Source organism: Peromyscus californicus, unplaced genomic scaffold (genome assembly GCF_007827085.1).
Source record: "Peromyscus californicus insignis strain IS unplaced genomic scaffold, ASM782708v3 Scaffold_13__1_contigs__length_99412109, whole genome shotgun sequence".
NCBI lineage: Eukaryota > Metazoa > Chordata > Mammalia > Rodentia > Cricetidae > Peromyscus > Peromyscus californicus.
The window spans coordinates 92,261,233-92,273,959 of NW_026294424.1; the positions used below are offsets into that span (position 1 = coordinate 92,261,233).

A 12,727-nucleotide genomic window follows, 5' to 3' on the forward strand; every position below is an offset into this window, starting at 1 on the left:
ATTCTCATCTAGAAAAACAGGTTCTTTTTATGTTTAATGAAATAACTCTAAAAGGTCATTTCAGCTTACAGCTCCCATAGGTACAAATGAGATTAGCACTGTGAGAAGTGTAAACAATAAACAATTGGGGAACTTCACAGCAGCTGGTTAGAAAAATGCCGTGTTAAGTTTCCTCAAGTAGCGCAGTTTTCAGATTTCAGAGCCCTGGGCTGCCTCCAAGAGAAAGCCAGGAAAAATACTTCCCGCAGAAACCATCATGTGCTCATCACTGGGACTTATTTATTTATAATGTGGTGGATATAAAAACCAGTTTACTGACCAATCTGTTGATTGGGTTAGAAATTAACATATGACTTAAGTCAAATCATTATAGTGACCACATACTTCACACATTCCCTAAGCCCCTGAAATGATCCCCAATGGTGGCACTCACACCTTTAATCTTAGCACTCCAGAGGTAGAAATCCCTCTGGATCTCTGTGAGTTCAAGGCCACATTGGAAACAGCCAGGCATGGTGACACACGCCTTTAATTCCAGAAAGCGAGCCTTTAATCCCAGAGAGTGGTGGTAGAAAGCAGAAAGGTATACAAGGCGTGAGGACCAGAAACTAGAAGGAAGCATTTGGCTGGTTAAGCTTTTAGGCTTTCAAGTAGCAGTTCAGCTGAGATTCATTCTGGATGAAGACTCAGAGGCTTCCAGTCTGAGGAAATAGGACCAGCTGAGGAATTGGCGAGGGGAGGTGGCTGTGGCTTGTTCTGACTCTCTGACCTTCCAGCATTTCACCCCAGTAACTGGCCCTGGGTTTGATTTTATTAATTAGAACTTTTAAGATTCCTGCTACAATCCCCCACTCTGTGTGTGTGTGTGTGTGTGTGTGTGTGTGTGTGCGTGCGCGCAGAAGCCAGAGGAGTCAGATCTCCAGGAGGTGGAATTACAGACAGTTGTGAGCCAATCTACACGGCTGCTGGGAACTGACCTAGGATTCTCTGGCAAGATGGTCTTCACTCTTAACCATCGAGCCATCTTTCCAGCCCCACAGACCTAATTTTTTGATGATAAAAAACAAGTAATAATCCCTAGAGCCTCTTTGAGATGTAATCTGCCTTTAGAGGATCCTTATGTCAGACATATTTCTTCAGAACTCCCAGTCATTTTAAAGACATCTGACAGCAGTGTGGTCACAGAGAAATCCTTGGTCTATGTATTCTGCAGCTGCTCCTCCCAAGGAAAAAGCCTAGGAACAGGAGCACTAGAACAATGGGAAAGCAAGCCCAGATGCACTCCTTCACATTGCTAATCTTTGCTCAGAGGGCGGGAACTGGTGGTGGTTTGTTTTTGTCTGTGTTCTTGAGGTTAACAGCCATACAACAAAATTAATCAATTTTAAAGAGACTAATTCAATGGCATTTAGTAGTTCAGCAGAGTATGCAGCCAGCATTTCTATGTGGTTCCAGAGCACTTTTATCAGCCCCAAGAAACCATGAAGCGGTTCATTATCCTCTCCTGTGTGTTGTGTCAGTGCATTTGCCTGTTCTGAGGCTTGCCGAAGCATCACGCATTGTGTGACGACGGACTTCGGTGCTGGATTTTCCCACTAAGCATTATGTTTCTGAGGTTCACCTACTGCTGCACTAGAGCTGGAATATATCCCCGAGGCCCTTGTTTGGTCAAATGCACAGTCCCTAGACTGGTGCTACAAGGAGGTGACACTGACTTTAAGAGGTTAGGCTCAGGGGTAGGTCTGTGGTCACTGGAGCATGCTCCGGAGGAAACAGCGAGACACCAGTCCCTTCTTTCCATTTCATTCTGCTTCCTCGCTGCAGGAGAACGGCCTTTCTACGCCATGAGCCTCTGCTGTGATGCCCCCCCTCTCACAGGCTGAACCCCAAGGCCAACCAGACTGTGGACCAAAATCTCCAAAGCCTTTTCCAACGCTGATGATTAGGTATTTGTTGGGTGGGATGAGTAACAGTTCGTATTCTGAGTGCACTCACACACATGTGCTCGCCTGAGCCTCTGGCTTCCATTCTGTACACTTAGGAGTGAGCCACTAGGTTATGTAGTGCTTTCATGTTTAATATTCGTTTTCTTTGTTTGTAGACGAGGCCAGTGTGAAACTGACCGATCATCCCCCTGTCCCATAAGTGCTTGGACTGCAAGTGTGCACATCATGCTGTGTAACCATGAAAACTGACGGAAAACAGGTTATTAAAAAAGGCAAACAAAAGAGCAGCTGGCTGGAATATTCTGAAGTGGGAACAATGGATTTTTGCTGTTTTCAAAGAAACCCTCAGAAGCAGAGATCAGCACATTGTGATCCACGAAACTGTAACTCAAGTCAAGCGCTTCCCCTAACTGCCAGGTAACAGGAGAAACACATGGAAATTTTCTCTTTTGAAGACATGCTGATTTGGTCTTTTTCCCTCGCTGGAAAACAGGACAGTCACGGGATAAAGAAACATGATTTAAATTATTTTTATACTGTCATTTTAAAACAAATGAACATATAAATTGATAATGCCTCAGGTAACATGCAAGATTAAGATGACTCAGAAGATTCTGTATACCACTCCTGGCCATCAATAGGTTTTCAACAGCAGTGTTTCTCAAATACATTTTTACTCCACTTTGCTTTCACTGGAACAACATGACCCCAACTATCGGGTGCCATCTGTGTCAGGGTTAAATTCTCCCCGACACCCACTGGAACTGGCTCTTTTGAGGCATGAAACTGCTTTCCTGTGTTTCCTTTAGACACAACTCCAAGTACAGCAGTCAGTGCGGCAGGGTGGATTAGAGGGAGCTCCTTGTCCAAGCACTGTGGACAGTGCTTATAAGAAAGACTGCTAACACTCCTACAAAACGCCACTTCTACATACCCAGGTCAAAGTTGTTAGAGTTGAACAGGAATTCCGGTAAGTAAAAGAACTCTGGGATAAGCTCTTTCACATCCGCCATGTTGTGCTTGGACGCCGAGTACCAGGCTTCCCGCACGCTGTGGAACATCCGGTCTGCCAGATCGAAGTGTCCGCCCTGTGGGCAGGAGGAGGAGGCACCTCTCCATTAAGGAACATTGAGGCACAAAGTCTGTCCAGTTCAAGGGCTAAAACACCTCCAACACTCGTCTATATCCCTGTCTCTTGCCATCCTACGTTCAACATGCAGAACTTTAAATAATCGTAAAATCTGTTTCTTCTTGGTGTATTCTTTACAAAAGATGCCCAGTGTAATTGTTTTGTAATCAAAGTACAACTCAACTATGAAACATTGTAAAACTCATTTAAAATATTAGTCTTTAGAGAGACATCAAGACTATAAGGGAGTAAGAATTCTTCCACAAACTATGAAGCCCCAAGGAAAGATTCTCACGTAAACCACATGTAATTGGAAAGTGAAGTTACTATGTAGGAATGGATGTTTGGCCAATTCTGCTTTTTACATTAGTTCACAGGTAACAGGTTCTGTACAGGAGTCTCATTCATATTAGCCTCTGGTTGGTGCCCTGACTTCCTTGTGCACGTTAACGTCAGTTAACACGACATCTAAGTTTTCACAGCTAGGAGGCTGAGTACAAAGTTATCGGAGGTTAATGGTTGATAACCAAGTTAGGGCAGGAAGCATTTTTAGCCACGAACCCTCCGAGTCACATCCGCTTCCACAGCGGCCATTGGCAGGTGCTATAGGAAACGCCAAGGCCACGGACGGCGGCGGCCACGGCCTGCCCTGCTCTGCACTGCTTCTTCCTCCATTCCTCCTCGCTTACGTCCTCATTCTGTTCTGGGTACCCTGACCCCCTGCTGTTCCCCACCCCATGCTTGCCTCGGGCCTCCTGTAGATTCCACTGTGTGCTCAGGTGTTTGCAGGGCCCCTCACCTCCCTCAGCCACCCTGGGTTAAGCTGCCTCCCCCTCCCCCACTGTCCACACGTCATTCGCATTTTTTTCTGATAGAGTTGATCACACTCTAAAAACACTTCAGAATTGATTCACTAAAAAACAATGTGTAGCTACTGTCTCCTTCACTAAAAGCCTGCAACTGTAAGATAGAGATTTGTCCTTGTCCTCTGACGTCCTTCCGAACAGGCAAACACTGACGAGTGCAAAGGGGGCAGTCGGCAGGCATGTGCTGAAGCACAGAGAGAATATGGACACAGCCTTTAAAATAAAACACTCGCTGAGTCCAACTAGTTAAGACTAAACGCCCTCTCCCCGGCTGCAGTATGTGTGCTGTTTAACTGCAGGATCCTGGCACTTGTTCACTCTAGACGAATTCTAGTTTATCAGCTTAAGCCTAGCAGGATTCAGCTCAGCTCTGAATGACCAATTTGTCAGGACTCAAGCTCCACAGTGTTCCTCATGAGGTGAGGATTTTTTTTTTAATGACAATTTGAAATGAAAGCAGACTTAATGAGAATAGCAAAAATTCGAAGTTTGAGCTTTACCTGAAGCCGTAAGAATATCTGTGTGAAAGGCTCCATCCTTACAAGATATGAAGCCACAATCATTGCGGATGAATAGTGGGTGCCATAGTGGTACGCTGGAGTCTCCCCTGCTCCAGACAGTTGGGGCATCATTAAAAACAAAAGAAGAAATGAAACGTAAACTTGGTGTTAATCAAACCAGTAGGTCTGGAAATGTTGGCAACTGTGACACCAAACGCCGCTAGTTCCAGGTCCAGACAGCAGGGACCCCTCACTCCACTACCCCTCAGGGACATAGCCGGCAGGCACCTAGAACACGCCTGCTGGGTTCTCTCCAAAGAGAAGTGCATCTCCCACTGCAGTTTGGGGCTCTTGTTCCCTCTAACAGCAAGCCATCTTCCACGGAAGGAGAATACCAACTTATTAGCTACTTGTCTTCATTAAGTTATGACTTGTTCTCTAAATTGTTGTCTACAAATGCAATGTAATAGTATGTATCGTTATTGCGTATCTTCCTTGGCAGACAGGATGAGGAGGGAGAGAAAGACAATGGGCACAGGCATACTAATAAGCTTAAATTCAAGGTTTTCCCCCTTTGCTTTATGTATTTGAAGGAGAAAAACAAGCCACTAAATATAACAAAGTGTATATTTTACAAACGTCAATTCATAATTTTAAATGAAGGGCTTTTAAAAAGTACCCAAATGAAATTAAAAGAGATGCAGTGAATGAATGTGTAGTTCCCAGACTAAATATTATTAGAGACCAAGACAGATGAGATAGTTTCCTGCAGGGCTCTGCAGACAGCTACAAGAATCTTACAGAGATGGCCACAGACTGGCATGAAAACTGAGTTTCTACTGTAATAACATATGTGCAAGTGTGCATGTGTAACAGCCGCAGCTTGCAGGTGCATCCACAGGTGTCAGAGCACTAACCAGTGTTTACTTTCGAAACCGAAACACGAAGCCAAAGGCAGAAGGAGTGCCTCACCATTGGGATCTTCCCAGTCCTTATACCGCTTCTTGTACTGGGCCAGCCGCTCGTCTGTCTGTGCGCCCATGGGCTTAGCCAGGTTTCTGAATGTCTTGGGATTCGTAAGATCAACCTCCTGAAACACAAAACCAAACCCAGTGCAAGGTTACCAGGCACCCTTCTCCCCAGGGGAGATGCAGTGGCTGTAGTGGGCAGCGACCCTATCTGTGGAAAGAACTTAGAAATACCAGCTTGTGTACTGTTTACACACCTTACATTCTGAAGCAAGGCTTGGTAAGTGGCAGTGCTTGACAAGTGTTTTGGAATTATGCATTTCACAGGGAGATGCCTCTAGTTTTTAACAAGGACCCAGCAGACACTGCAGACACAAAAGCTCCCATTCAGTAGTATCTCCGTGGCTCCTGTAACCGGAGGATGGAGTCTTTCTGTGCCTCCTCCTGCCCCCTCCTAGTTCCTAACGTCATTCCTCAGCACTTGCTTTGTGTAGATGGTTTAGAAGTGAGATAAATGAAAACACTCAGCAATCAGTGCACACACCCCAGGAAGTGACTCCCAAATACAATCTATTTTTTCACTCTGACTATTTTCAAAGTATATCACTAGTTGACATAATTCACACATTCAAAAGAAAACCAAAATTTACCCTAAACCAAATTATGGTTTTTAAAGGTAGAAATTTGAAATACATGTTTGTGAAATGTTTAATATATGTCCTTCTTATAGGACATCATGAGTATTAAAAATTTTGCTACACAGAGAAACCCTGTCTCGGAAAACCAAAAAAAAAAAAAAATTTGCCCAACATCCAAGCAGTCTTAGGGACAAGAAACTGATCCACACTAACGAAGACAAGTCTACTTCTGTCTTCATGAAGCCTCCATGAGAAGTTCCTCATCTACACTAAACTCAGCAATGACACAATGCTTGCCGAGTGACAGCCATCGATCCAGAGGTGGGCTCCAGGGGTGGGCTCCAGAGGTGCTGTGAGAGGCCTCTGTGCTCCGGACCTCACAGACAAGTAGGGTCCCACAAATATGACCATACCTGGCTGTAAATGAAAGCAACGAGTGAAAACCAGGACCAGAACCATGACACCCAGCTGATGCAGGGACGGAGAGGAAGGCCAGGGTGCTCCCCTCGAGAGACGCGCTTGTGTGTGAACTGAAGGATACTACAGACTAGCCAGGTGCTGAGAAACGTTCCAGGCAGGCTGGACCACACGAAAAACGCTTCTGCGGGAGAGGAGGGGCTTGGGCGTCCCACGGAATAACTTTAGACGGGTGTAAGCCAATTAACTCTGTGAGGACCATGGTGTACAGAGCAGACGGAGGGAGAGCCTGGGGCAACGATCCAGGGAGAGGTACAGACGCGAGTGGTGCTGGGAAAGCCGAGGGAGGCGGACGGAAGGGAGGGAGGCACACCCTACAGATGCATGGATGGAGGGGCCGTCTTAAGACGATGCCACAGAGCTGTGGTTGTGCCTGGATCGAGAAGTGGGGGGCCTTATTACCTCCCCACACAAATGCACCCGTTTTGCTTTCCCAACACTTTAAAATCTGTAATGTAAGATTTTCTTCTTCAGATGAACTCTGAATATTTTCATCTCGTGAGTCTTTCCTCTCGACCACCCTGTAAGATGTATTCATTCACTCAACCGTGAATCAGACTCACACGTCAAGAGCACCTAAGCTGCGTCTACGCAGATAGGGGAGATTGGTATTCTTTTAGAAAACCAGCATTTTTTCTGAGGACAAAAGCTTCAATTTTCTCCAAATATGATACATAAAATTTCTGATCATTCAAGCAGCTCTGATTCTAGCGAGAGACAAAGTCAGATGGGTTTTTGAATTCTGAGAGTGACTAATCTTTCTCATCTTTCTCACAAATGCCAATCTTGTCCTACTCCACTGGTTCCTGCTTTAGCAGGACCAGCCTCATCTCTACCAGACAAGAAGCATGGGCAGAGAGGAGTGAGGACATGAACATCGGATGCCAATGATCTGGAGTCCCAAGTTATGAGAAATCCCCCTTGCTTCTCAGGAAAGCAGAAAATAGTCCTTTTATGCAGCAGTGATGTTCTGTAGAAAGGGTCACTTCCCGGTTTTTCCTGGCCATCAATTCAAACTGCAAAGGCAATTTCTGGTGCTTCCAGTGGATGCAAATTGATTAGCACTTAAGGAAACTGGACAGACATTGTGAGTCAGTGCCCAATATGCCAGGAGGGACTCCGTTACCTAACCTTCCCTTACACGTTATATTCCAGTGTGTGTAAGCTAAATCTCCTCTTGCCTTCTTCACAGGAAGTACCTATGCTGATCAGGGAACACGAGACCGCAGAGCAGGCACAGGGGAACTGAAATCTTTCTCCTTTATGAAAATGTATCAGAGTTGGCCAATGACTCGCGGCTCACCTCGGAGTCGTAGTCTGCGAGGATCCAGGGGAAGACGGGGTACTGCATAAGGTCATTGTAAGATCTGCCAGCCAGGGTGTTCAAGTGCATCAGGTACTGGAAGTTGCTGATTTCACCTCTCTTAGGAAAGACAATAAAGAGACACATCTTAGAGCGATAAATTGTTTTTTTGCTGCTTAAAAAATTTTATATGCAAAAATAGACATTTAGAAAAAGAAGATTTCAGCACAATACCGACCCCCCGCCCCCAAAGAGAAATCTCTTCTCTGCGGTCTACCTTTAAGGACCACGACCCACAAGGCATGGAGGAACACTCCACGTGCTAGTACTTACCTCCCATCTTTGAGTCACAGACTTCTCTCCAACCAATGTACTAAGTAATCCAGATCTAAACACAGAAGGAACTCAGTTATAGGTCAGAGTTTTAAATCTGGACAGCTTTACAACCAACACGTTTCAGTCACTTGTCTGTAAGTCCTTTCTAGCCCACAGTGGATCTGTTAATGTGGTCCATGAAATCACTTTAGAGGGCTGTGATGAGCACTTTGAAACATGAAATATCTGAACCAAATGATTCAGAAGGCACCATATATACCAAGGGAGGCATTTTTCTCTGAACTGTGTTTCACTCTTCATGAGTCAGCCTAAGTGCCCGGGGACATAGCACAATGTATACATGCCATTATCCATCATGGGTAAAGACTGTGTTGGTATATTGTGTACCCTAATAAAATCTGCCTGAAGATCAGAGGACAGAACAGGCCACTAGATTAAACATAGATGCCAGGCAGTGGTGGCACACACCTTTAATTCCAGTACCTGGGAATCACACGCCTTTAATTCCAGCACTAGGAAGGAAGTGATATGGCTGGGCAGAGAAGGGTATGTAAGGCGTGAGGAGACAGGAAGCCTCTTTTCCACTGGACCCCTTTCAGCTGAGGACTCAGAGACATTCAGTGAGAAGGTTCATGGAGTTGGCGAGTGAGACGTGGCAGTGGCTTGTTCCTTTGTCTCTCTCATCTTTCAGCATTTACCCCAGTATCTGGCTCTGGGTTTATTATAAGACCTATTAGAATTTGTGTTACAAAAGACCTAGGTCCTAAGTGCCCGGGGGATGTAGTATAATGTATACACGTCATTATCCATCATAGGTAAAGATCTGGAAACCTCTGATCTGCTCCAACTTTCTAATTCTCACTAGAGTGCAAACCCATGCAAACAGATCCACAGATGTTTACCAAAAGAATGGGAGTGTGCAACGATTTCCACAGAGAAGGTATATAACTCCCGAAACATCTTAAATAAGTGATTGACAGTATGAGAACTTATGACAAGACAGCATTGCTGCTCAGTACACCCGTCAGAGCATTATAAAATGCTACTTAAGGTTATCAGAACTACAGTATTGAAAATTAATCACTGGCTCGAGAGTCATTGGCTGTACCCTTGATTATCTGAAGGGGCAGTAGACGGCACACACCAGACTCAGTGCCACAGGCGCCATTTTCTACATCTATAGAGTCCTTCAACCAGGCAAAGTGAACATACAGAGCGGTCTCTCGAGAGGAGTGAGAACATTCCTCAGTACTAGAAAGCAGAGGAGGAAAACCTTTCCCTTCCTGTATTTATGTTAACAACAAACATGTTTGGAACTTCTAGGATCTGTTCCTGAGGTTAACAAAAGCACATATTTAGGATTTTTTATTTGCTACTGATTAAATAAAAATAAAAGCAACTTTTTATTAACTTAATATGTTTTGGTGTGCACAGATTGAAAGGACAATTCATTTGTAAAAGACAGACTCTTTATTAAGTTTTTACATCTTTTGCAAGTGTGGGTGATTTCTTAGTCAGTCCCTCAACACTGCTTCTCTCCAGGTGGCCTGCCACCAACTGACTGCAAACGAAGCTGAGTATCTGGATTCTTGGAAGGGCTGCAGCACCCAGAGGGACCTCTCAGTAAAAGGAGCTATGAGGGAGCTGGGAGGGAAGGGTGATGGGCTTGATTGAGCACAGAGCCAGAGATTTTAAATGTAACAACCAGAGAACAGAGCAAGGAAGGCTGGGAAATTTGTAACAAGTAGAGGCATAACCAAGACTTCATTCTAGAGCCACCCCTGTCGGCTGAGGACAAGAACTCGGGAAGAGCGGGCACAAGATAGGAGGAGCCCATCAGCTGACAAACAATGCAAGTGTACTCTCAGTGAAATACACAATTGCACAAGAAAGCCTTTCATAAAATCCGAAATTTAAATGATGAATGCAGAGTCAAGCAAATCAATCTAATCAGGGTACAATACAGATGGAGAATTTCTTGTGTATCAATTTGGTTCGGTGTATCAAGAGCCTTACACACTTCATTTTATTACAGACAGTCTACTCAAAACGAGGAATCGCATTTCAGTACTATAAGAAAACCTGGGAAAGGTAACATCAGAAGATCAGAGAATACTTTATATATACAATGAACAGGTGAGTGACTGAAGGTTATGCTTCCAAAGAGATTTTTGAAGATAAGAAATATTAAAATGTAGCACTAAATGAAAGAATAAAAGCTTCTATTTCGAGAATTCAATTTTTTTCTATAACAACTGATGAAAAATACCAAATAATTCTATCTAGATATAAGTCATCTTAATTTCACCGTGAAATGATATTGAGCAAGCAACACACTACTTACCCTTGTTCCACACTGGTGTTTGGTCTCTGACCGGAGACAGACTCTGAGCTGTCAGTGAGAGAGGGCACAACTGCCAGGAACCTAAAGAATTTAAAAGTGCAAATGAAGTCTCAGCAGGGACCTAATGGAGCCCTAAGAAACAAGGACCTTTCCTTACATCTTTCCTGCCGCCTGACCCTCCCATAGCTGTAAATGGCATCTAGGAGGCTATGTAACCAGGATGCTGTCAGGAGACCACTATGTAACCAGGATGCTGCCAGGAGGCAACTATGTAACCAGGATGCTGTCAGGAGACAACTATGTAACCAGGATGCTGCCAGGAGACAACTATGTAACCAGGATGCTGCCTGGAGACCACTATGTAACCAGGATGCTGTCAGGAGACAACTATGTAACCAGGATGCTGCCTGGAGACCACTATGTAACCAGGATGCTGTCAGGAGACAACTATGTAACCAGGATGCTGTCAGGAGACAACTATGTAACCAGGATGCTGCCAGGAGACAACTATGTAACCAGGATGCTGCCAGGAGACAACTATGTAACCAGGATGCTGCCAGGAGACAACTATGTAACCAGGATGATGCTAGAAAGGCCCACAGCTCCATCTTCCTTGTTTCTGCGCTGTCACATAAGTGGGGAAGGGGAACTGAGTCAACAGATGAGGTGCTAATGAGTGACCTCAACTAAACAATCACCTGACAGTAGGCAAGACACAGCTGACACCCGTTAGACTTCACGAAATGAATGGGGACACACAAGAGACAACTTTTATATGCAGAGTTGCTCATGACATCAGTATATGTCTTAAATCTCAAAGGAGAATCGTGGGGGAAATCCTGGAAAGGATGTGCAAAGAGATTTCTGAAAGACAAACTCTCCTCTCCCCAGCACCCCACAGCTGTGAATGCTGAAAGGTATTGCCTCTGTAACTGCTCAGTTAGACGAGGAAGGGGACCGGTCACCTCATCAGCCCTCTCACACCGGAGAGAGTTTTGGATCACCGGTCGGTCTAGGGGCTGTATTTAAAGGACATGTCATTTCTGCGCTCACACACTCCAATGGTCCTCTGCTACCTACAGTTTTGGTTTCTGCCATTTAGTTACCTATGGCCAACTAAAGAACATAAAAAAAACAGTCCAAAACATATTCAATGGGAAACTCCAGAAATAAAAAATTCTTGTGTTTTCAACAACTTCCATTACAACATATGGCTGTGGTTGTTTCAACTTATTTTTACTGCTGTTACTCCATTACTCTGCCCAGTTCACAAGGTAAGCTTTGTCACAGATGGATACACAGGCTACAAAGAAGTCGATCTAGGATCTAGTACTCTCTGCAGGTGCCACCATCTATAAAGGGACAGATGGTATTGCACTGCAGTGGCATGAGCGTGATATTAGCTAGTCCTCATGGAAGTAACATAATCAGGAAGCCGATAACCCAGGGAGTGCCAGGAGCTACACCATCCTTCGTATAAGGAGGCCTCCGGTCCCTTCCTATCCTCATGTCTAACAGAAACACCAACCATGAGCATGTACAGGAAGCCGATAACCCAGGGGAGTGCCAGGAGCTACACCATCCTTCGTATAAGGAAGCCTCTGGTCCCTTCCTATCCTCATATCTAACAGAAACACCAATCACGAGCATGTACTTTTTTAGATCTTTTCACCAATGATAAAACATGCTTAGAACTGATCAGTAGTTTAACTGACCATGCTACTTTTTCAACAACGAAGGCATTCAACTTTCCTTCCAGGGCAGCAAAGACTCTCATGGGGATCCTGTTTCTAAGGGAACTCAGTTCTGGAGCCTCACCGGAAGGTAAGAGAAAGGCGGAACATTTTGAACCTGAAGCATTCCTTTACAACTTTTATTTGACACATCATCATTGTGTATGTAGACAGGCAGGTGCAACGGCCTATGTGTGGAGGTTAGAGGGAAGGCTGTGAAGTTGCTTCTCTTCTACATTTTGTGGGTTCTGGGGATTGAACTCCTGTCACCGGGCTTTGGGACCAAGTTCCTTTATCACTGAGCCATCTCTCCAGCCCACTAAAGCATTATTTTTTAAGTGACATTTTTTTTTTTCTCTCAGACTTTGTGATAAAATAGCCTTTGATAGTTCTCACTATAACTTACCAGAAGGGAGAAAAGCTATTTCATCAGGGAGCTGGCATCATTCTAAAAGCTAGTTGGAGGAATCACATTTCCAGAGGCTGG

General features: G+C 44.7%; 1 protein-coding gene across 9 annotated transcripts in view; it reads right to left on the reverse strand.

Moving 5' to 3' along the window:
* The window catches only part of Wdfy3 (WD repeat and FYVE domain containing 3), a 250,490-nt gene that overhangs the window by 25,220 nt on the left and 212,543 nt on the right, over positions 1-12,727 (reverse strand). For all 9 annotated transcript variants that reach the window (XM_052735532.1, XM_052735528.1, XM_052735531.1 and 6 more), the window contains 6 exons: positions 10,508-10,588; positions 8,161-8,215; positions 7,828-7,947; positions 5,414-5,531; positions 4,442-4,548; positions 2,881-3,034 (listed from right to left, as the gene is read on the reverse strand). In XM_052735532.1, the coding sequence (XP_052591492.1) occupies positions 2,881-3,034; positions 4,442-4,548; positions 5,414-5,531; positions 7,828-7,947; positions 8,161-8,215; positions 10,508-10,588 (635 nt within the window). The remainder of the gene's footprint in view (positions 1-2,880; positions 3,035-4,441; positions 4,549-5,413; positions 5,532-7,827; positions 7,948-8,160; positions 8,216-10,507; positions 10,589-12,727) is intronic.